The following is a 25,585-nucleotide window of genomic DNA, read 5'->3' as shown; positions in this document are numbered from 1 at the left end:
CTGTTGGTTTTTGCCCGAGGATGTGAAATTATGAATTGTAGGTCTAAGTGAGACCTACATACAGGTTTTTGTTTCATGTCTCTACGACCTTCCTAGTGGGAGTTACAGGCAGTTTGTTTTTGTTTTTTTCCTATGGGGCGCTGGAGCGCAATTTTGATTTTTGGGGTTTGGTTTTTTTACAAAAGTGTGCTGTCCCAGTTTTTCTATGTGTGTATAAAATTTGGTGAGTTTTGAAGCATGTTAAGGGGGGCAAAGTAGTGCGCAAAGCTGCGGAATAATAATTAGGGTTCGCATGTACCCTGTGTTACAATTTCAATAGGTTCCTTTGTACCTGTACAAAGGACTCCCTGTGGGAGTCCTTTATACAGGGTACATGCGAACCCTAATAAAACCTTACAAATTCAATAGTGTCCTTTCGTCCCTTTGCAAAAGGACTCCCTTTGGGATTCCTTTGACAATGGTCCTGTGCGGACCCTAATAAAGAATAGGGAACAACAGGCTGAATAAGTGTACATTATATGACGCATAAATAAACAACTGAGAACGTGCCTGGTATGTTAACGTAACATATTATGGTAAGAGTCATTCAAATAACTATAACATATAGAACATGCTATACGTTTACCAAACAATCTGTCACTCCTAATCGCTAAATCCCATGAAATCTTATACGTCTAGTCTCTAACGTGAATGAGCTAAATAATATTTGATATTTTACGGTAATGTGTTAATAATTTCACACATAAGTCGCTCCTGAATATAAGTCGCACCCCCGGCCAAACTATGAAAAAAAACTGCGACTTATAGTCTGAAAAATACGGTATGTAAAAAAAAAAAAAAAGAAGAAGCTTAAAGTGTAACAAAATATTGCAAAGTTTGAAAATGTAAACTTGGAGAACCCCGAGAACTATTTTTTGCAGGTTTAGTGCCAGAAAGTGATTGCATTAGGGTTGTCTCGATTCCAATATTTTGGTACCGGTACCAAAATGTATTTCGATACTTTTCTAAATAAAGGGGACCACAAAAAATGGCAATATTGGCTTTATTTTAACACAAAATCTTAGAGTACATTAAACATATGTTTCTTATTGCAATCGAAGAACAATTTTGTCCTTAAATAAAATAGTGAACATACTAGACAACTTGTCTTTTAGTAGTAAGTAAACAAACAAAGGCTCCTAATTAGTCTGCTGACGTATGCAGTAACATATTGTGTCATTTCTCATTCTATTATTTTGTCTAAATTATGAAGAACAAGGCTGGATGGATGGATGGACGTTTAAAACAAAACTGTTATTATTAATGAGTAAGTATACATTTTTTGAGCCTTTTTAGAGAAAATCATATTGTAGTAAATTATGCAAATTGCTCGATGATGTCATGGTGACCACGCCCATGGCCACGCCCATAGTCACGCCCCCACCGCCACAGGTATCTTGGCAGTTTATGGGAAACACTGAATGCAATATTTTTTGTGATTAATCACATGAGTTAACTTGTTAATTTTGGCAGCCCCAATTGTGATGTATTGTCGTATCGATATTTTTTTTCACACGCAGTTTCTTTTATCGTTAGCCCTATTATTTTTAAGGTTATTAAAAAAAATCGAGTTATTCGCTGTTATTATGTGACGATTTTTGATCAAAAAAAAATAATTATAACTCGATGTATTTTTTTTGTATTTTTATTTTTTTTCACTAAGGCAATTAATATTGTTGACAAAGATGCCCATATCTGCTGTACAGATTTAATTTAAGAAAGAGAAGTGTGGGATACTTCTCTTGTTGGCTTATTTGTTTTTGAGTTTATTAAATGTTTTTGGGTTTTTTTTTTAAACACAACCAGTTTTATTTTAAGTAATATAGAAATGTATTAGAGCTGTTTGTCTATTTTATGGAGGAGTGCAGTTAATCATACAACTGGCACCCAATGTTATTAAAAAAATATTGATTTTAAATCGAGAATGGTTTTGAATCAAGACTTGATTCTGAATCAAATCGTGTGGTGCCCAAAGATTCACGGCCATAAATATTTGCGTTGTTTAATGGTTTGTTACTGCACATTTCTTGCATATCAATACTTAAAAAGACGCACTTGACCATTTGATTGTTGATGTTGGGCCGTTCACATTTATGAATGATACCGGTTTGATTCCTGTGTTGCAGAATGGCACAGCAGGCCGTGCGCTTTCGCGGCCCTGCGCCTGCCCCCGCGCCCTCTGTAGTGCCTGCTCCTGCTCAGACTCCCGTGTTACGCGGCCCGCCGCCTCTACTTAGGCCGCCGCCGCCGCCTTTTGGTATGATGAGGGGGCCCCCGCCGCCTCGTCCCCCATTTGCACGTCCACCCTTTGACCCCAACATGCCACCCATCCCACCGCCAGGAGGCATGCCACCCCCTATTGGACCTCCCCACCTGCAGGTGACCCCTTCATTCATCAAAGTCAAATTAGGGGATTTTTTTTTTTAGATTCACTTATTAAATTAAAGCCTCTGTTCTCTTTATTGCAGAGACCTCCATTTCTTCCCCCTCCTATCGGCAACCTCCCGCCCCCTCCAGGGATGCTCTTTCCCCCTGGTATGCCCCCAGTTTCTGCAGCTAGTAGCCCCGCCATCAACCCTGCTGAGGAGATCTGGGTGGAGAACAAGACACCTGAGGGCAAGGTAATATTCTAATGCACTTGGTGCTTCCATGCTTCCTCTCGTACAACATTACCGCACAATTGTAAGTTGCTACATCCCTGCTCCCCAGGCGTATTACTACAACGCTCGCACCAGACAGTCGGCGTGGACCAAACCAGAAAACGTCAAAATCATCCAGCAGGCTGAGCTCAACCCTCTACTTGTGGCGGGGGCCGCCACTGCAGCAGCGAGCACCGGTGTGGGCGTGGTGGCGGCGGCTGTCACCTCAAGCGGCATCAACACGACAGCTAGCACAGCGGTTGATGCCATGCCCACTCCTGCCCCCAGCAGCACGCTGTCGTGCACGCTCACCTCCAGCCCTGCCACCATCACTACAATGTCCCCCTCCGTGACCAATGCAGGTGTGAACACACACACACACACACACAGTAAATACTCACACTAAACACAAATATCTCCCTGTGTCCCAAAAGCCAATGTTGTAGCAGACCTCTCCCCCGTTGTCACGGTGACATCATCGGTTGCCGTGTCTCCAGTCACCGTGGTGACGGTGTCCACGATGCCATCACAGGTCACAGCGGTGCAGACCGTCCCGCTCTTGCCCGCCGCCCTGCCTCACAGTGTGGCCCAGCCCACCGCAACCATCTCTGCCTTCCCCCCTGTCATGGTACCGCCTTTCAGGGTGCCCTTACCGGGCATGCACATCCCCCTGCCAGGTGAGACCATCGTCCAAAGCGCTACGAATGGCCAAGTATGCACACACATTTACTCGCAAATACAAACCCCGTTTCCATACGAGTTGGGAAATTGTGTTAGATGTAAATATAAACGGAATACAATGATTTGCAAATCCTTTTCAAGCCATATTCAGTTGAATATCCTACAAAGACAACATATTTGATGTTCAATTTGATAAACATTCATTTTTTTGCAAATAATCATTAACTTTAGAATTTGATGGCAGCAACACGTGACAACGAAGTTGGGAAAGGTGGCAATAAATACTGATCAAGTTGAGGAATGCTCATCAAACACTTATTTGGAACATCCCACGGGTGAACAGGCAAATTGGGAACAGGTGGGTGCCATGATTGGGTATAAAAGTAGATCCCATGAAGTGCTCAGTCATTCACAAACAAGGACGGGGCGAGGGTCACCACTTTGTCAACAAATGCGTGAGCAAATTGTTGAACAGTTTAAGAACAACATTTCTCAACCAGCTATTGCAAGGAATTTAGGGATTTCACCATCTACGGTCTGTAATATCATCAAAGGTTTCAGAGAAATCCCTGCACGTAAGCAGCTGAGCCCGTGACCTTCGATCCCTCAGGCTGTACTGCATCAACAAGCAACATCAGTGTGTAAAGGATATCACCACATGGGCTCAGGAACACTTCAGAAACCCACTGTCAGTAACTACAGTTGGTCGCTACATCTGTAAGTGCAAGTTAAAACTCTCCTATGCAAGGCGAAAACCCTTTATCAACAACACCCAGAAACGCCTTCAGCTTTGCTGGGCCTGAGCTCATCTAAGAGGGACTGATACAAAGTGGAAAAGTGTTCTGTGGTCTGACGAGTCCACATTTCAAATTGTTTTTGGAAACTGTGGACGTCGTGTCCTCCGGACGAAAGAGGAAAAGAACCATCCGGATTGTTATAGGCGCAAAGTTGAAAAGCCAGCATGTGTGATAGTATGGGGGTGTATTAGTGCCCAAGACATGGGTAACTTACACATCTGTGAAGGCACCATTAATGCTGAAAGGTACATACAGCTTTTGGAGCAACATATGTTGCCATCCAAGCAACGTTACCATGGACGCCCCTGCTTATGTTAGCAAGACAATGCCAAGCCACGTGTTACATCAACGTGGCTTCGTAGTAAAAGAGTGCGGGTACTAGACTGGCCTGCCTGTTATTTATTTATTTATTAGCCTTTATTTAACCAGGTAAAATCCCATTGAGATCAAAGATCTCTTTTACAAGGGAGACCTGGCCAAGAGGGCAGCAGCAAGGTTACATTAAAAACAGTAAACAAATACATAAAACATCACATTTACGACATTAAAACTTGCTCACATAACACATGTGCATACAGACAAGGTAGACTGCAGTCCTTTCACAGAAGCTTTAAACTCATTCAACGTAACAAGGGTTTGAAGTTTAATATTTGATTGTAGGTTATTCCAAGCCTTCGCTGCTGAAAACCTAAATGCTTTCTTGCCCAGTTCAGTTCTTACTTTGGGGACGACAAATTGCAGAACATTCATTGAACGAAGATTGTGACTTCCTTGTTTCTTTGTTAAAAGACAAGACAGATAAGATGGAGTGATACCCAGAATGGTTTTGTAGATGAACACATACCAATGATTGAGGCGTCGAGCACATAAAGATGTCCAGTTAACCATTGAGTATAATACGCAATGGTGAGTAAGGGGAGCGCAGTTGGTGATAAATCTCAGTGCACCGTGGTACACACTATCCAGCTTGTGGAGACAACCAGCAGTAGCATTCATGTACAACACATCTCCATAGTCAATAACAGGCAAGAAGGTTGTTTCCACCAATTTCTGTTTCACAGTAAAAGAAAAGCAAGACTTGTTTCTATAATAAAATCCCAGTAAAAGTTTCAGTTTTTTTACAACATACTGAATGTGCTCCTTAAAACTCAAGTGGTCATCAATTAAAAATCCTAAATATTTAAAAGCACATACTAACATAATTTGTTGCCCATTTCTTGTTAAAATGTTCTCACACAGTGCTGATCTTACAGTTTTTGATGTGGTAAAGAACATACACTTTGTTTTCTCTGCATTTAAAGACAGTTCTGTAGTCCAGAACTGTCTCCCATTGGAAATGTGTGGCGCATTATGAAGCCTAAAATAGCACAAGGTAGACCCCCGGACTGTTGAACAACTTAAGCTGTACATCAAGCAAGAATGGGAAAGAATTCCACCTGAGAAGCTTCAAAAATGTGTCTCCTCAGTTCCCAAACGTTTACGGAGTGTTGTTAAAAGGAAAGGCCATGTAACACAGTGGTGAACATGCCCTTTCCCAACTACTTTGGCACGCGTTGCAGCCATGAAATTCTAAGTTAATTATTATTTGCAATAAAAAAATAAAGTTTATGAGTTTGAACATCAAATATCTTGTCTTTGTAGTGCATTCAACTGAATATGGGTTGAAAAGGATTTGCAAATCATTGTATTCCGTTTATATTTACATCTAACACCATTTCCCAACTCATATGGAAACGGGGTTTGTAGATACAAGTTGGAGTCCATAAATACTGATGTCTTGCATTTAAAAACAACGTATCTTGGAACCCACTTAAGTAGTTTCCATAAAGGCTGATAACCCATCTATGTCCACCAACATTGCCTTATTACTAAAAAGTGCCCACTTTAAGGGGAACTGCAGTTTTTTTTAAAATTTTGTCTATCATTCACAATCCTTATGTAACACAAGAAAAAATATGTTTTTCTTTTGTTTATGCATTTTAACTAGGGATGTCCGATAATATCGGGCTGCCGATATTATCGTCCGATAAATGCTTTAAAATGTAATATCGGAAATTATCAGTATTGGTTTCATAATTATCGGTATCGGTTTCAAAAAGTAAAATGTATGACTTTTTAAAACGCCGCTGTGTACACGGACGTAGGGAGAAGTACAGAGCGCCAATAAACCTTAAAGGCACTTCCTTTGCGTGCTGGCCCAGTCACACAAAATCTATGGCTTTTCACACACACACAACTGAATGCAAGGCATACTTGGTCAACAGCCATACAGGTCACACTGAGGGTGGCCGTATTAACAACTTTAACACTGTTACAAATATGCGCCACACTGTGAACCCACACCAAACAAGAATGACAAACACATTTTGGGAGAACATCCGCACCGTAACACAACATAAACACAACAGTACAAATACCCAGAACCCCTTGCAGCACTAACTCTTCCGGACGGTACAATATACACCCCCCGCTACCCAACAAGCTGTGATCTCTTTTGACAGAGGGATTTGTACTCAAGAATACGAGAGGGAGGTGTTTTTAAGGTGCGTTCAAGGACCGCTGAACAGATTAGGTCGCCACAACGCCCAACAGAAATAATAATAATAATAAATAATAACAATTAATGTTTTTTTGTTGCACACTTTTAATTCAAATATATTTAATAGTGCATGCATGCAATGCAAAATCAATATTTAGCCTATAAAAAATATAAAACATTAAGACTAAAACACTATCAGTGAAGCATAAGAAACACAAAACAGTGGCTTTTCTTACCGAGTTTCTATTTTAGTTATTTAAAAAAAAAAAAAGTACTTAGTCAAAAGATTTCAGTGTGTACTCGTACTTTTTGAGCACATTCAACAATACCACAATAATAATGATAACCGTCATCATTTTTGTCACGATAACTGTGATATGAAATTGTCATATCGTTACGTCTCAGGCGCAAGTAAATGTGCAAGCGATGGCTATTTACAGATTCGGTTACACTCTCGTGTGTCAGTCAGTCTTAGGGGCGTCAAGCTGTCAACATTAACAGGTTCCACTGTTGCATCAGAATAAATCTGAAGGTGTGTACTGTGTAGATGAAATACATCACACAGTGATAGCATAGGTACACAGCAGAAGGACCCATTTAGTGTACTTTGTGGTACTTTTAATTTGCTATCACTGCTTTTGGCAAACGGTAAATTGTGTTGCTTTGCTGCTCTTATTTCTGTCTCACTCTTCTCTGAGGACAATGTGTGAAGTCCATATCCTGACCTCCGATGCCCAGTCTGTCAGAGTGGGACTGAAACACACACACGCACACAGAGGTAGCAGATGTATCCAGTGTCCTGCTGTGTCCAACCACATGCTTGCTTGTATGTTGTTCTTGCAGGTGTAGCAATGATGCAGATAGTAGGCGCACCCTGTGTAAAGGCGGGCCCCGGCGCCAACGGTAAACACACCCGGCCGCTCGCCTCTCAGTCGCCCACTAGATGGCATGTTAGTGTCTGATGTCCACAGCAGTCTTTTGGTGCTGAATGATCCATCCGCTGTCTCCCTTCAGCACACACAGTCTGCATCGACACACAAGCCACGACATTTAGTGTTTACTGACGTTCTCTAGGCGGTTTCTACGTACCGGCCGCCCTGCAGAGCAGCAGCGGTGTGTGTGCGTGAAGAGCGGCACAAAAAAGACATTTCGGCCACCTGTTAAAAGGCGTGTCGCTCTACACTCGCTGATCTGTTGTTGAAGCATGGATGTGCAATGTGTGTGTCTCTTCACTGCTTTGTATGTTTCTTTCGGATTTCTTTGTGTTTTTGCCAGGCAATATACGATCATCATTGGATGTGACTGGACATGTCTGTTGTTGTGGGGGAAAAAATACAAAAAAAACCCCATCAACTTTGTGTTTCGTCTCCTCTGCACAGGAATGCTGCCCGGCATGGGCCCGCCTTTGGTCTCAATGATGCACCCTCAGCTGGCGCTCTCGGCCGCTTCCGCCTCCATGGCCGGAGCTCTACAGCTCCCCGAGTGGACCGAGTACAAGACGGCCGACGGGAAGACGTACTACTACAACAATCGCACGCTGGCGTCCACCTGGGAGAAGCCCATGTCACTGCTGGAGAGAGGTGGGTACAAGTACACACTTCATGTTTTCATTAGAGATAAATGCTTTAAAATGTAATATCGGAAATTAGCGGTATCGGTTTCAACCTCCCAATATTCCCGGGAGACTCCCGAATTTCAGTGCCCCTCCCGAAAGTCTCCCGGGGCAACCATTCTCCCGAATTTCTCCCGATTTCCACCCGGACAACATTATAGGGGGCGTGCCTTAAAGGCACTGCCTTTAGCGTTCTCTACAACCTGTCGTCACAAACAGCGTGCCAGCCCAGTCACATAATATATGCGGCTTCTACACACACACACACGAGTGAATGCAAGGCCTACTTGATCAACAGCCATACAGGTCACACTGAGGGTTGTGTATAAACAACTTTAACACTGTTACAAATATGCGCCACACTGTGAACCCACACCAAACAAGAATGGCAAACACATTTCGGGAGAACATCCGCACCGTAACACAACATAAACACAACAGAACAAATACCCAGAAACCCTTGCAGCACTAACTCTTCCGGGACTCATTCGCACAAAAGGGTTTTTTCTTTCTGTTATTAATATTTCTGGTTCCTACATTATATATCAATATAGATCAGGGGTCAGCAACCTTTTTGAAAGCAAGAGCTACTTCTTGGGTACTGATTAATGCGAAGGGCTACCAGTTTGATACACACTTAAATAAATTGACAGAAATAGCCAATTTGCTCAATTTACCTTTAACTCTCTGTTATTATTAATAATTAATGATATTTACACTTAATTGAACGGTTTAAAAGAGGAGAAAACACAAAAAAAAATGACAATTAAATTTTGAGACATAGTTTATCTTCAACTTCGACTCTTTAAAATTCAAAATTCAACCGAAAAAAAGAAGAGAAAAACTAGCTAATTCGAATCTTTTTGAAAAAATTTAAAAAATAATTTATGGAACATCATTAGTAATTTTTCCTGATTAAGATTAATTTTAGAATTTTGATGACATGTTTTAAATAGGTTAAAATCCGATCTGCACTTTGTTAGAATATATAACAAATTGGACCAAGCTATATTTCTCACAAAGACAAATCATTATTTCTTCTATATTTTCCAGAATAACATTTTTAAAAGAAATTCAAAACACTTTGAAATAAGATTTAAATTTGATTCTACAGATTTTCTAGATTTGCCAGAATAATTGTTTTGAATTTTAATCATAATAAGTTTGAAGAAATATTTCACAAATATTCTTCGTCAAAAAAACAGAAACTAAAATGAAGAATTAAATTAAAATGTATTTATTATTCTTTACAATAAAAAAAATAAATTTACCTGAACATTGATTTAAATTGTCAGGAAAGAAGAGGAAGGAATTTAAAAGGTAAAAAGGTATATGTGTTTAAAAAAGGTTGTGTCTTTTCTCTAAAATTATCTTTCTGAAAGTTATAAGAAGCAAAGTAAAAAAAATGTATGAATTTATTTAAACAAGTGAAGACCAAGTCTTTAAAATATTTTCTTGGATTTTCAAATTCTATTTGAGTTTTGTCTCTCTTAGAATTAAAAATGTCGGGCAAAGCGAGACCAGCTTGCTAGTAAATAAATACAATTTGAAAAATAGAGGCAGCTCACTGGTAAGTGCTGCTATTTGAGCTATTTTTAGAACAGGCCAGCGGGCTACTCATCTGGTCCTTACGGGCTACCTGGTGCCCGCGGGCACCGCGTTGGTGACCCCTGATATAGATCAATACAGTCTGCAGGGATACAGTCCGTAAGCACACATGATTGTATTTTTTTATGACGAAAAAAATATAGTACCGAATATGATTCATTAGTATCGCGGTACTATACCAATACCGGTATACCGTACAACCCTAGCGCAGTCCAAAAGTTAGTAAACCGAAAATTTTGCAAATAGAGGGGTTCGTAAATCGAGCTTCCACTGTATACTAATTATTATTGTTGTATTGTGTGTGTTTGTGCAGAAAAAGAAGCAGAGAGGGTAAAAGAGCGTCTTGCACAGGAGGAAGCTGAAGCCATGGAGATGGAGGATGAAGACTTAAAGATCATAAACATGAACAACGACAAACAGGTAGGAGGCATCACATTTGCTGCCTTGTCGCAACATTTCTACAACATTCAACGCTTGTGTTGTTCACGAAGGAGCGCAAAGAAGAAGAAATGACAGAGGAAGAGAAGGCGGCACAGAAAGCCAGACCTGTGGCCACCAACCCCATCCCGGGAACGCCATGGTGCGCTTGCTCGCAAACTGCTGAGCCGACCTCCCGTCCGCGCAAAGCTCATTACTCCTCTTTTCTGTGTGCGCGCGTCGCTGCAGGTGCGTGGTGTGGACAGGTGACGACCGCGTCTTCTTCTACAACCCCACCACGCGACTCTCCATGTGGGACCGGCCCGAGGAGCTGGTGGGCCGCACCGACGTGGACAAGCACATCCAGGAGCCGCCGCATAAGAGAGGCCTGGACGACGGCAAGAAGACAGGTGACGCCGCCGCCGCGTCACTACTTTGTCACTTTGATGGACACGTGATTAAAAGAGTGTGTGTGTGTATGTGTACAGGTTTCCACAAGGAGGACCATGAGCTCGCCATTGGTGCTGACGACATGCACGACGAGGAACATAGCAAAGCCAAAAAGAGAAAGTGAGTCGTGTGTAGGGATGATGTTTGATAAGGAATTATCGAGTTCGAGCCTATTATCGAATCCTCTTATCGAACCGATTCCTTATCGATTCTCTTATGGAGTCCAGATAGGTTGTTGCATATGGAAAAAAACACAATATTTGGTTTAACAAAAGCTCACTTTTATTATATAATAAAAAAATAAAATCTAATGAATAAATATTGACTGTTACCCACCTAATAAAATAAAATAAATAAATATTGACTGTTGTTACCCAAAGTATATTAAGTGGGATTTTTCAGAGAAACAAATATATACAGTAACACAAAAACACCCTGTCTCTGTGATCACTATAGGTGTATAAATAATAATATAGTGTTAAATAAAATCAGTCCTTTGGGCACAAAACTGAAAATAATACAGCTCTCCAAAAACTGCACTTCTGCTGCTATTGGAACATAACTGTTTGTTATGATGCTTTGACATTTTTGCACTTTATTTCTTTATTGAAAGAACATTCTATGAAGAGAAAAGTTGTTTGCAAATGTGGTTACAATGCTAAAAAATGAAAAGTTAAAGCTAAAAAAGAAATACACTTTATTGAGTTAACATTATTTCTTTATGGGGGAAAAATGTTATGAGCTAGAGAATACAACAACTACACTACCCAGCATGCAACGGGAGTTACGAGCATGCGCGGTAGCCCCGAAAAGTGTTGCATGTTGCCACGCTGTGAAAGTAAACGTCAAGAACTCAGCCAACACGCCTCGTCTGCATTATTTATAATTAGACAAACAACACATCTACAGTGTGATTTTGTAACGTTTACAAGGAAAGAAAAACAAAAGTTAAAAAAGGGAGATATGTTGTATATATATGTATGTGCTGCGGTTGTTTTAAGAACGTTGCGACAGCTGCCGTAAAGGAGGTGCGTTGCTAGCCTGGTTGCTATGTTTCCGGTTGGTCGTAAAAGTGTTCGTCATGTGTTTTACCCTGCTCAAATCTCTCAGTAAAGTTATTTGATGGATGATAGCTTTTGTTTTGAACTTTATTACACCTTGGAGCGCTTTTTCCCGTCCATTGTTTTCCTGCTTTCGCTATCTGCGCCTAATGACTGAGCTACGTGACGTCATTTATTGTGATGTCCCACGGAGCATTTCTGGTCGGGACGGGATTCGAATAAAGAATCAACTCTTTTCCTTTACTATAGTGGTCTCGATAACGGGTACCGGTTCTCAAAAAGGGATTTGAGTCCGAGGACTCGGTTCTTTTCTTATCAAAAAACCGGGAAAACCGGTTTCGAGTATCATCCCTAGTCGTGTGTGTGACAATTGACTAGACATTTAACTATGTAAAGCACTTTGAGCTGCATTTTAAATGTATGAAAAGTGCTTTATAAATAAAAATGTATTATTATTATTTTTAGTAATAGTACCCTTACAATCACTCCAAACCAGTTCAATAACTTACCTCTTTTTCAGCCAACATTTTTTTATCCACTTCTTCCTCCGTAAATTAAGATTAAGATTATTCTTGATACATATTGACGATGACCCGCCCTGCTATACTTCTGATTGCTCAAAGCCAATCAGAAAGAAGGGGCGGTCTAAGCATGCCCGCCCCCAAAGTACCAAAATGAAACATGACAGCGCACAGACCGAGACAGCGCGCACGCAAGAAGGCGCCGCGCGCGCGCGCACAAAGGCACCACGCGCACGCAAAAGGGTGTTGCGCGCGCGCACGAAGTGGAGAATCAGCGCGCGATAACAGTTTTTACGCGCTTGGATTTTTGGTACTAATGTGACGCCATAGGAGACACAAACACGACACAGAACAAACCAAAAGTAGTAAAACAAAAATGAATATTATCAACAACAGTATCAATATTAGTTAAAATTTCAACATAGCAGTGATTAAAAATCCCTCATTGACATTATCATTAGACATTTATAAAAATAAAAAAATGAACAATAGTGTCACAGTGGCTTACACTTGCATCGCATCTCATAAGCTTGACAACACACTGTGTCCAATATTTTCACAAAGATAAAATAAGTCATATTTTTGGTTCATTTACTAGTTCAAACAAATTTACATTATTGCAATCAGTTGATAAAACATTGTCCTTTACAATTATAAAAGCTTTTTACAAAAATCTACTACTCTGCTTGCATGTCAGCAGACTGGGGTAGATCTTGCTGAAATCCTATGTATTGAAAGAATAGATAATCCTTTTGAATCGGGAAAAAATCGTTTTTGAATCGAGAATCGTGTTGAATTGAAAAAAAAAAAATCGATTTTAAATCGTATCGTGACCCCAAGAATCGATATTGAATCGAATCGTGGGACACCCAAAGATTCACATCCCGAGCGCACACTGTACCTTTTCACAGAAAACGCTTCCTTGGCTAATCTAAAAAATGGCTGATGTGATGTTTGATTTAAAAAATTCAAATAGTTTAAAATAGAGACGCTTCTTGGTATATTTAGTTAGTTTAATGGGAAACTGCACTTTTGGGGGAATTTTGCCTATCGTTCACAATCATTATAAAAAGACATGGATTTTTTTAATGCATTCTAAATATTAAATAAATGCAATCAAAAGTCCGCTTACAATGGAGCCTATGGGTGCTGTTCAATTCTGCCCATAAAGCCCCTAAAAAAACATCCAAACAACTCCATTGAGGTTTTATATGCCGTATATTTCGGACTATAAGTCGCAGTTTTTTTCATAGTTTGGCCGGGGGTGCGACTTATACTCAGGAGCGACTTATGTGTGAAATTATTAACACATTAGCGTAAAATATCAAATAATATTATTGATCTCATTCACGTAAGAGACTAGACGTATAAGATTTCATGGGATTTAGCGATTAGGAGTGACAGATTGTTTGGTAAACGTATAGCATGTTCTATATGTTATAGTTATTTGAATGACTCTTACCATAATATGTTACGTTAACATACCAGTTGGTTATTTATGCCTCATATAACGTACACTTATTCAGCCTGTTGTTCACTATTATTTATTTATTTTAAATTGCCTTTCAAATGTCTTTTCTTGGTGTTGGGTTTTATCAAATACATTTCCCCGAAAAATGCGACTTATACTCCAGTGCGACTTATATATGTTTTTTTTCCTTCTTTATTATGCATTTTCGGCCGGTGCGACTTGTACTTATACTTATACTTATAGTCCGAAAAAAATGGTACTTCACTAGTTTTGGGTTTTTTTAATAAAAAGTTTTGGTATCGTGAGTACATATTGGATCTGTTCATGTCGTTCTGTTGTAGTTGGGGAAAAAATAAACGACTGATTAAAAAAAAAAAAATGCTGATATCGGTGTCAATCTTTACATTTTGACACGTGTCTGTTTGCTACACAGGAAGGACGACGGGAAGGAAGCAGACTCTGAGAAGGAAGCCGTGATGGAGGCGGAGCTAAGAGCCGCCAAAGAGCGAGCAGTGGTGCCGCTTGAGGCCCGCATGACCCAATTCAAGGACATGCTGCTGGAGCGAGGGGTATTCCTTTATTTCATTTCACTTCTTTTTTTCTTGTCCCTTTCGAAAATGTTTCGTGCCAGCATGTAATTATTGCACGTCTGTGTGTGCAGGTGTCCGCTTTCTCCACGTGGGACAAGGAGCTTCATAAGATCGTGTTTGACCCTCGTTACCTTCTGCTCAACCCCAAGGAGCGCAAACAGGTCCTCCTCTCGTGCTTTTTGCGCGCCCACGCAAAACGCGGGCGTGGCTCTAAAGCGGTTCTGTGGGCTTGTAGGTGTACGACCAGTACGTGAAGACGCGGGCGGAGGAGGAGAGGAAGGAGAAGAAGAGCAAGCTGATGCAGGCCAAAGACGAGTTCAGGAGGATGATGGAGGAGGCCAGGCTGACGGCCAGGTGATGCTCTTGTCTCTCACACACACACACCTTCTTGTATTTGTCACTTTCTTAAGACCTCCGAAAAAATGCCTACCTCTTTAGGACCACCCTTTCTAGATATATAAAGATTTGTATTTACAACATTAATAATATATACATACTATGCAAATATTAAAAAAAGCTAAGCTTTTAGTTAATCTTTGTTTGTAATTGGTTTTTAATCTTCATTACGAATCAAGCTGAGACAAGCTCCAGCCCCCCTGTGACCCCGAAAGGGACAAACGGTAGAAAATGGATGGATGGATCAATATTTACTTCGTTATTACAGTATGTCTCAATATACATATTTATTTTTATTTTTTAAAATACATTTTGGTCAAAGGGGGCGCATTTCAATTTCTTACACACACTTATTACATATGTTAGGCAGAGGGGGAGCACTTCACACTTTTACGCACACTTGTTATTTCATATGTTGACCAGAGGCGGAACACTTCAAATTTTTACACACACTTGTTATTTCATATGTTGACCAGAGGGGGAGCACTTTTAAAACCGACACACAGTCAATTTGAAAAATTCCTATTTTTAGGGACCACCATAATTTTGATAGATTTCACCAACTAGGTGTGCAAATGAGACATTCTCTATTAGATGCAATGGTTTTTCGTCTTGGGACCATGATTTGGGTCCTAACTTGTTCACCGGTCCTCATATGGAAGGTACTTTTCCTTGTTGATGTCTCAAGAAGGGTAGAAATACAAGAACACACTCACACACATGTATTAATTACCTTCTTGAGACCTCCAAAAAAATGCCCGCCTCTTTAGGACCACCCTTTCTAGATATATAAAGATTTGTATTTACAACAAGAATAATATATACATACTATGTAAATATAAAAAAGGTAAGCTTTTAGTAATTTTTTATTATTATTTTTTTTTGTGATTGGTTTTTAATCTTCATTATTCACGTTAAGTTATTACAGTATGTCTCTATATACATATTTTTTAATTAATTTTGGCCAAAGGGGGCACATTTCAATTTCAATTCCCCCCTCTTGACCAGAGGGGGGAGCACTTCAAATTTTTACACACCCTTATTATTTTATACGTTGGCCAGAGGGGGAGCACTTTTAAAACCGACACAGTCAATTTGAAAAATCCCTCCTTTTTGGGACCACCATCATTTTTGATAGATTTCACCACCAGGGGTGCTAATGAGACATTATCTATTCTATGCAATGGTTTTCTGTATTGGGACCATGATTTTTGTCCTAACTTGTTCACCGGTCCTCATATGGAAGGTACTTTTCCTTGATGTTTCAAGAAGGGTAGAAATACAAGAACACACACGCACACATTATTGTATTTGTTTCCTTCTTGAGACCTCTGAAAAATGCCAACCTCTTTAGGACCACCCTTTCTAGATATATAAAGATTTGTATTTACAACATTAATATTATATACATACTATGCAAATATGAAAAATGTAAGTATTATTAAAAAAAAATTGGGGTGGGGAATTTTTGTTTGTAATTGGTTTTTAATCTTCATTTTGTACTTAGTTATTACAGTGTGTCTCTATATACATATTTATTAATATTTTTGAATTTTGGCCAAAGGGGGCGCATTTCAATTTCTTACACACACTTGTTATTACATATGTTGACCAGAGGGGGAGCACTTCAAATTTTTACACACCCTTATTATTTTATACGTTGGCCACAGGGGGAGCACTTTTAAAACCGACACAGTCAATTTGAAAAATCCCTCCTTTTTGGGACCACCATCATTTTTGATAGATTTCACCACCAGGGGTGCTAATGAGACATTCTCTATTCTATGCAATGGTTTTCTGTATTGGGACCATGATTTATGTCCTAACTTGTTCACCGGTCCTCATATGGAAGGTACTTTTCCTTGTTGATGTCTCAAGAAGGGTAGAAATACAAGAACACACACACACACATTATTGTATTTGTTTCCTTCTTGAGACCTCCGAAAAATGCCAACCTCTTTAGGACCACCCTTTCTAGATATATAAAGATTTGTATTTACAACATTAATATTATATACATACCAGAGGTGGGACCAAGTCATTGCTTTGCAAGTCACAAGTAAGTCTCAAGTCTTTGCCCTCAAGTCTCGAGTCAAGTCCCGAGTCAAGACAGGCAAGTCCCGAGTCAAGTCCAAAGTCAAGACTAGAAAGTCTCAAGTCAAGTCCCAAGTCCTGCATTTTGAGTTTCGAGTCCTTTCAAGTCCTTTTAACCACAGACTAATATTTTTACACAGATTGTGTATGCTTTTAAAACGCTGTATTTATTTATTAAAACAAGTGCATTTGAAATTGCAGGAAAAAAAATGGTGCTGACATTGCAATTCATAATAGCACTATTAACCAGTCATTTTAATAGTTTAAACAATTTTAAACATTTAACTCATTCCTTTACAGGATAAACACATTTGCAAAAACAAACATTAACATACTATTGGTTGTATTTTATGAAAATAACATTACCACAAAGTTGAGAAGGAGCAAAGATCTTCAATGTTTGTATGTGAGAATCACAAAGAAATCTTCTGGGGGAGGATGACACCCCTACAGGGGTTTGGTTTACAAACTTTCAGCCCCACCTAAAACAAAATTCACCAGCCGCCACTGATTATGATGCATTCTCATTTTAGGCAAAGTATAAGACAATACTTTCTTAACAGTATAATTGTAACCAGGAATAAGTCTTCAAGTAACAATATTCAAATAGTAACATTGTTGGGTAAAACAGCATTTGGTTTTATTCTGAATCCAGTGAAACAGATTGGTGGTTTTAGCTGATATAAAGACTTTCAGGTGTTTATATATGTTTAAGTATTTGGCAGACGCTTTTATCCAAAGCGACATACATAAAAAATAGATATAAAACAATCACTGTAAACATTATCATTTAAGGGAAGAATGTAATACAAAATATCAATACAAAGTGTCAAGACAGAATAAACTCTCTGCTGCTGCAGCAACAGAGTTACAGTCTATAGGTCCCTAAAATATATAGATATCTAATGTATTCATACATTGTTTATGTAGGATATACGCATGTATATATAATCTAATCATATTGTTTCTTTAACTTAAAAATAGCTGACCGTTTTTTTCCCCCTTCTCTGGGATTATATTCCCAGTTTTGATCTCGGACGTCTGGTCATTTAAAGCGTATAAGAATATTATATTACTGTTAAGCAAACTATGAATAATTAAAAACGCCAAAACATGTGTCCGTTATCATAGCTACACGTATGACAAAAAAAACGCGTGAAAATCAGTGGTATTCAGTGAGGTAAGATGAATTAAATTTGCTGACAGTTCATTGCTCCTGCCAAATGAATTGCACTGAGTGGAGCGGATCACCACTCCAAGATGGCGGCTCCGCGTCTCGTCTGCGCCAGTAGGCAGTAGCGCTCAATGCTGCGTACCCTTATAAGATGTCTATGGTTATAACGTTAGCAGTGAGTTTACAGCCTCACTGATTTAACTACACAGCAAATAAAAGTCACGTTACTTAGCCAATAAACGTTATCTTACATTCAAAACTTACCCTTCTTTGTGCAACTTCAAATGTCGAACGAAGTTGGAAGTTGTTGCGTCTCCGTCTGTAATATTCGAACTGCGTGATTTGCATACGGCAATTTGTTTTTTGTTGACCAAGTCGTAGTTTTTATACCCGAACGAAACCAACTTTGGCATAATTGTTTCTCACTGCCGCATTGTTTGACAACTCATGTTCGGTGGTTGTCCTGCAATTGGATTGGATGAGAGCTGTGTGATGAAAACAACGTAGATTTAATTTGATTGGCTGTTGTACTGACAGCACACTAGCTGACAAGCAGCACACACCCTTATAGACACAGACGTATAAAATGAAAGATACGGAGCGCTCCCAAATAACTTTTTAAGGTTTGGGTTTTGGGGAAAGTAGCAAGTCATGTCAAGTCAAAAGCCTCAAGTCCAAGTGAAGTCACAAGTCATTGATGTTAAAGTCTAAGTCGAGTTGCAAGTCTCTTTACATTTTGTCAAGTCGAGTCTAAAGTCATCAAATTCATGACTCGAGTCTGACTCGAGTCCAAGTCATGTGACTCGAGTCCACACCTCTGATACATACTATGCAAATATAAAAAATGTAAGTATTATTTAAAAAAATTTGGGGTGGGGAATTTTTGTCTGTAATTGGTTTTTAATCTTCATTTTGTACTTAGTTATTACAGTGTGTCTCTATGTACATATTTATTAATATTTTTGAATTTTGGCCAAAGGGGGCGCATTTCAATTTCTTACACACACTTTTTATTACATATGTTGGCCAAAGGGGGAGCACTTTTAAAACCGACATAGTCAATTTGAAAAATCCCTCCTTTTTGGGACCACCATCATTTTGATAGATTTCACCACCAGGGGTGCAAATGAGACATTCTACATTCTATGCAATGGTTTTTCGTATTGAGACCATTTTTTATGTCCTAACTTGTTCACACCTCCTCATATGGAAGCTACTTTTCCTTGTTGATGTCTCAAGAAGGGTAGAAATACAAGAACACACGCGCACACACACACACGTGTCAAGTATGTTGCCCCATGTCTGAACAGGACCACCTTCAGCGAGTTTGCCGTCAAACACAGCCGAGACCCCCGGTTCAAGAGCATCGACAAGATGAAGGACAGGGAAGCCATCTTTGTGGAGTTCATGAGCGCCTTAAAGAAGCGGGACAAGGAGGACTCCAAGTCCAGAGGAGAGAAGGTCAGGTGGACAACACCCCCCCGCGCCCACCGTCCAGCTGACGTTCTCCTCTTGCAGGTGAGGCTGGACTTCTTTGAGCTCCTCAGCGACCAGCACGTGGAAGGAGGCCAGCGCTGGAGCAAAGTGAAGGAGAGGATGGAGACGGACCCGCGGTACAAGGCCGTGGAGAGCTCCGCCCTCCGAGGGGAACTCTTCAAGCAATACCTGGAGAAGCAGGCTAAGGTCACTCGCCGGCATGTGTACCCACTAAGGATGATGTTTGATAAGAAATTATCGAGTTCGAGCCCATTATCGAATCCTCTTATCGAACCGATTCCTTATCGATTGTATATGGGAAAAAAAACACAATATTTGGTTTAACAAAAGCTCACTTTTATTTTATAAGAAAAAAATCAAATCAAATAAATAAATAAATATGGACTGTTACCCCCCTAAAAAAATAAAATAAATAAATATTGAATGTTGTTACCCAAAGTATATTAAGTGGGATTTTTCAGAAAAACAAATATATACAGTAACACAAAAACAACCTGAGTCTGTGATCACTATAGGTGTATAAATAATAATATAGTGTTAAATAAAATCAGTCCCTTGGGCAGAAAATTGAAAATAGCACAGCTCTCCAAAAAGTGCACTTCTGCTGCTATTGGAACATACTAACTACACACACTATGACACACAGTCATCAATCAACAATTCTTCCCCCCTTACATGAGAGCGAAGCCTGGCAATAATTGCATATTGCCTGTTCTGCCCTCACTATACGTGTTGAGTTTATACAGCTTGGCAGACAGCTAACAAACAATCCAAAGCAGATGAATCCATTTAGGCTCTTTATTGTTGTTGATCTTGCTTTGTCTTTTCCTATCTTTACTTTTGTCTTGCACTGGACTGTTTTTTATTTTATTTTTTAAACTGAAATACACACAATGACAAATGTATAAGCTTTGTGATTCAATTAACATACTGAAACGTAATACACAATATGTAAATATTAGCTTCACACAAATATACAGTACTATCATCAAACAAATACTTCTGTGTTGAAATTATTTCGATGGTGGAAATATACGACTGGCAGCCATTTTAAGTCCTCAAAACAGCCATTGAAACAGTGCACAAAAATCGTTTTTCAATAAACATCTTAGTATAAAACTTAAACACTTTCCACCTTAATATTGAGTTACATAAACAAGTTAATCAGTGTACTTACAGACTTATCTTTTCCAAGGCTTGCAAGAGCTAACACAACTTGTCTACTTCTCAATTGTCTCAACCCGGAAGTGCCCAAACTAGTATTTTCATATCGCCACAAGGTGTCAGTAAGAGTCTACAATCAAGTGGGCAACACATTGCAGGTACCACAGGGCATTTCCTGTACGTGGGAAGGGATTCGAATAAAGAACCAACTCCTTTTCTTAACTATAGTGGCCTCGATAACGGAAACCGGTTCTCAAAAAGGGATTCGAGTCCATTGAATCGGTTCTTTTCTTATCGAACAACCGGGAGAACCGATTTCGAACATCATCCCTAGTTCCCACTGCAGCTGTGTCCTACTAATAACTGCATCTTTGTCCTACTAATAATGGCCTGATCTCCTGCAGAATCTGGACCTGGACAAGGAGCGCGAGCTGGAGCGCCAGGCTCGTATCGAGGCCAGCCTGAGGGAGCGCGAGCGCGAGGTCCAGAAGGCCCGATCGGAGCAGACCAAGGAGATCGACCGAGAGAGAGAGCAGCACAAGCGAGAAGAAGCCATCCAGCACTTCAAAGCTCTCATGTCGGACATGGTGAGGACCTTCTCGGTGGCCGCCCAGCGCCCGCCACGCTCACACGTCCTGCTCCCTCAGGTGCGCTCCTCGGACGTCATGTGGTCGGACACGCGGAGGAACCTGCGCAAGGACCACCGCTGGGAGTCGGCCTCGTTGTTGGAGCGGGAGGAGAAGGAGAAGCTGTTCAACGAGCACGTGGAGGCGCTGACCAAGAAGAAGAAGGAACACTTCAGGCAGCTGCTGGACGAGACCACCATGGTGAGTTTGGAACGAGCACTAAAACACAGCAGGGTGCCATCGTGGTATGTCTGTCTTCTAGATCACGCTCACCACCACCTGGAAGGAAGTCAAGAAGGTCATCAAGGAGGACCCTCGATGTATCAAGTTCTCCTCCAGCGACAGAGTAAGACCACCCTCACTCGTCACTCCACCATGACAGCATCATCATGTTCTCCTCATCTTCCCTTTGTATTCTCCTCATGTTCTCTTCTTTTTCTCTTCATGTTCTCCTCATCTTCCCTTTGTATTCTCCTCATCTTATCTTTGTGTGCTCCTCCTGTTCTTCACATGTTTCTTTGTATTCTCATGTTCTCTTCTTTTTCTCTTCATGTTCTCCTCATCTTCCCTTTGTATTCTCCTCATCTTATCTTTGTGTGCTCCTCCTGTTCTTCACATGTTTCTTTGTATCTTCCTCATGTTCTCTTCTTTTTCTCTTCATGTTCTCCTCATCTTCCCTTTGTATTCTCCTCATCTTATCTTTGTGTGCTCCTCCTGTTCTTCACATGTTTCTTTGTATCTTCCTCATGTTCTCTTCTTTTTCTCTTCATGTTCTCCTCATCTTCCCTTTGTATTCTCCTCATCTTATCTTTGTGCGCTCCTCCTGTTCTTCACATGTTTCTTTGTATCTTCCTCATGTTCTCTTCTTTTTCTCTTCATGTTCTCCTCATCTTCCCTTTGTATTCTCCTCATCTTATCTTTGTGTGCTCCTCCTGTTCTTCACATGTTTCTTTGTATTCTCATGTTCTCTTCTTTTTCTCTTCATGTTCTCCTCATCTTCCCTTTGTATTCTCCTCATCTTATCTTTGTGTGCTCCTCCTGTTCTTCACATGTTTCTTTGTATTCTCCTCATGTTCTCTTCTTTTTCTCTTCATGTTCTCCTAGTCTTCCCTTTGTATTCTCCTCATCTTATCTTTGTGTGCTCCTCCTGTTCTTCACATGTTTCTTTGTATTCTCATGTTCTCTTCTTTTTCTCTTCATGTTCTCCTCATCTTCCCTTTGTATTCTCCTCATCTTATCTTTGTGTGCTCCTCCTGTTCTTCACATGTTTCTTTGTATTCTCCTCATGTTCTCTTCTTTTTCTCTTCATGTTCTCCTAGTCTTCCCTTTGTATTCTCCTCATCTTATCTTTGTGTGCTCCTCCTGTTCTTCACATGTTTCTTTGTATTCTCCTCATGTTCTCTTCTTTTTCTCTTCATGTTCTCCTAGTCTTCCCTTTGTATTCTCCTCATCTTATCTTTGTGTGCTCCTCCTGTTCTTCACATGTTTCTTTGTATTCTCATGTTCTCTTCTTTTTCTTTTCATGTTCTCCTCATCTTCCCTTTGTATTCTCCTCATCTTATCTTTGTGTGCTCCTCCTGTTCTTCACATGTTTCTTTGTATTCTCATGTTCTCTTCTTTTTCTCTTCATGTTCTCCTAGTCTTCCCTTTGTATTCTCCTCATCTTATCTTTGTGTGCTCCTCCTGTTCTTCACATGTTTCTTTGTATTCTCATGTTCTCTTCTTTTTCTCTTCATGTTCTCCTCATCTTCCCTTTGTATTCTCCTCATCTTATCTTTGTGTGCTCCTCCTGTTCTTCACATGTTTCTTTGTATTCTCATGTTCTCTTCTTTTTCTCTTCATGTTCTCCTTGATTTCTCCATGTTCCCTTTTTGTTCTCCTCATATTCTTTGTTTTCCTCATGTTGTTCTCATGTTCCCTTTGTGTTCTCCTCATGTTCTCTTCATTGTTTGCTTATTTTCTGTTCATGTTCTTCAAATGTTCTCTTCGTGTTCTTTGTTCTTTACATGTTCTCTTTATGTTCTCCTCATTTTGTTTTTATGTTCTTCTCATTTTATCTTCATCTTCTCTTTGTGTTCTTTTCATGTTCTTGTGTGGTCTTCATGTTCTACTTGTTTTCCTCGTGTTATCCTCGCGTTTTCCTCATGTTATCCTCGTGTTTTCCTCATGTTCTCCTTGTGTTCTTTGTGTTATCCTCGTGTTTTCTTTGTTCCCTTCATATCCTCCTTGTGTTGTCTTTTTGTTCTCCTGTTGTCTTCATGTGCTCCTCATGTTCCCTTCATGTTCTCATGTGCTCTTGCTGTCTTCATGTTCTTTGTTTTGCCTTAATGTTGTCTTGTCTTCATATTCTCTTGTTGTCTTCATGTGGTCTTCATGTTCTCTTGCCTTCCTTGTTTTCTTTTCATGTTCTCCACATGTTTTCTTATCTTCATATTCTCTTGTTGTCTTTGTGTGGTCTTCATGTTCTCTTGCCTTCTTTGTTTTCTCTTCATGTTCTCTTGTCTTCATGTAGTCTTCATGTTTTCTTGTTGTCTTTGTGTTCTCCTCATGTTTTTGCCCTCTTTGTTTTCTCTTCATGTTCTCCACATGTTATCTTTTCTACATATTCTCTTGTTGTCTTCGAGTTCTCCTTATGTTTTGGTCTTCTTCGTTCTCTCTTCATGTTCTCCACATCTTCTCTTGTTATCTTCATGTTCTCATGTTTTCTTGTTGTCTTTGTTTTCCTCATGTTTTGTTCTCTTTATGTTCTCTTGTCTTCATATACTCTTGTTGTCTTCGTGTTCTCATGTTTTTGCCTTCTTCGTTTTCTCTTCATGTTCTCGTCATGTTCTCATGTTTTCTTGTTTTTAATCTCACGTTTTTGCCTTCTTGGTTTTCTCTTCATGTTCTCTTGTTGTCTTCATGTGGTCTTCATATTCTCTTGTTGTCTTTGTGTTCTCCTCATGTTTTTGCCGTCTGTTTTCTCTTCATGTTCTCCACATCTTCTCTTTTCTTCATATGCTCTTGTTGTCTTCGTGTTCTCCTTATGTTTTGGCCTTTGTTTTCTCTTCATGTTCTCCACATCTTCTCTTGTTATGTTCATGTTCTCATGTTTTCTTGTTGTCTTTATGTTTTCCTCATGTTTTTGGCTTCTTCGTTTTCTCTTCTTGTTCTCGTCATGTTCTCTTGTTCTCTTCATGTTCTCATATTTTCTTGTTTTTATTCTCATGTTTTTGCCTTCTTGGTTTTCTCTTCATGTTCTCTTGTCTTCATATTCTCTTGTTGTCTTCATGTGGTCTTCGTGTTCTCTTGTTGTCTTTGTGTTCTCATGTTTTTGCCTTCTTTGTTTTCTCTTCATGTTCTTCACATCTTCTCTTGTTATCTTCATGTTTTCTTGTTGTCTTTATGTTTTTCCTAATGTTTTTGTCCTCTTTGTTTTCTCTTCATGTTCTCTTTATGAGAACATGTTCTTCATATTCTCTTGTTATCTTCGTGTTCTCCTCATGTTTTTGCCTTCTTTGTTTTCTCCTCGTGTTCTCCACATGTTCTCTTGTCTTTATATTATCCTGTTGTCTTTATGTTCTCATGTTTGTGCCTTCTTTGTTTTCTCTTCATGTTCTCCACATGTTCTCTTGTCTTTATTATCCTGTTGTCTTTATGTTCTCCTCATGTTTTGCCTTCTTTGTTTTCTCTTCATGTTCTCCACATGTTCTCTTTTCTTTATATTATCCTGTTGTCTTTATGTTCTCATATTTTTGCCTTCTTTGTTTTCTCTTCATGTTCTCCACATGTTCTCTTGTCTTTATTATCCTGTTGTCTTTATGTTCTCCTCATGTTTTTGCCTTCTTTGTTTTCTCGTCATGTTCTCCACATGTTCTCTTTTCTTTATATTATCCTGTTGTCTTTATGTTCTCCTCATGTTTTTGCCTTCTTTGTTTTCTCGTCACGATCTTGTCATGTTCTCTTTTCTTTATATTATCCTGTTGTCTTTATGTTCTCATGTTTTTGCCTTCTTTGTTTTCTCGTCATGTTCTTGTCATGTTCTCTTTTCTTTATATTATCCTGTTGTCTTTATGTTCTCATGTTTTTGCCTTCTTTGTTTTCTCTTCATGTTCTCCACATGTTCTCTTTTCTTTATATTATCCTGTTGTCTTTATGTTCTCCTCATGTTTGTGCCTTTTTTGTTTTCTCTTCATATTCTCCACATGTTCTCTTGTCTTTATTATCCTG

At 39.6% G+C, this 25,585-nt stretch overlaps 1 protein-coding gene across 6 annotated transcripts in view; it reads left to right on the top strand.

Moving 5' to 3' along the window:
* The window catches only part of LOC133651191 (transcription elongation regulator 1-like), a 42,334-nt gene that overhangs the window by 14,966 nt on the left and 1,783 nt on the right, over window positions 1–25,585 (top strand). For 4 of the 6 annotated variants that reach the window (XM_062049199.1, XM_062049198.1, XM_062049201.1 and 1 more), the window contains exons 2-18: window positions 2,166–2,418; window positions 2,508–2,660; window positions 2,749–3,040; window positions 3,113–3,355; window positions 7,539–7,598; window positions 8,075–8,275; window positions 10,229–10,335; window positions 10,407–10,495; window positions 10,582–10,902; window positions 14,269–14,404; window positions 14,497–14,586; window positions 14,661–14,779; window positions 19,400–19,550; window positions 19,608–19,772; window positions 21,155–21,337; window positions 21,398–21,577; window positions 21,639–21,722. In XM_062049199.1, the coding sequence (XP_061905183.1) occupies window positions 2,166–2,418; window positions 2,508–2,660; window positions 2,749–3,040; window positions 3,113–3,355; window positions 7,539–7,598; window positions 8,075–8,275; window positions 10,229–10,335; window positions 10,407–10,495; window positions 10,582–10,902; window positions 14,269–14,404; window positions 14,497–14,586; window positions 14,661–14,779; window positions 19,400–19,550; window positions 19,608–19,772; window positions 21,155–21,337; window positions 21,398–21,577; window positions 21,639–21,722 (2,827 nt within the window). The remainder of the gene's footprint in view (window positions 1–2,165; window positions 2,419–2,507; window positions 2,661–2,748; window positions 3,041–3,112; window positions 3,356–7,538; window positions 7,599–8,074; window positions 8,276–10,228; window positions 10,336–10,406; window positions 10,496–10,581; window positions 10,903–14,268; window positions 14,405–14,496; window positions 14,587–14,660; window positions 14,780–19,399; window positions 19,551–19,607; window positions 19,773–21,154; window positions 21,338–21,397; window positions 21,578–21,638; window positions 21,723–25,585) is intronic. The other 2 variants (XM_062049202.1, XM_062049203.1) reach the window with 2 other exon arrangements.

This window comes from Entelurus aequoreus, linkage group LG05, assembly GCF_033978785.1.
Source record: "Entelurus aequoreus isolate RoL-2023_Sb linkage group LG05, RoL_Eaeq_v1.1, whole genome shotgun sequence".
Taxonomy (NCBI): domain Eukaryota; kingdom Metazoa; phylum Chordata; class Actinopteri; order Syngnathiformes; family Syngnathidae; genus Entelurus; species Entelurus aequoreus.
Note: the sequence above shows the minus strand (reverse complement) of the source record. Positions and strands in the feature narration are given on the sequence as shown.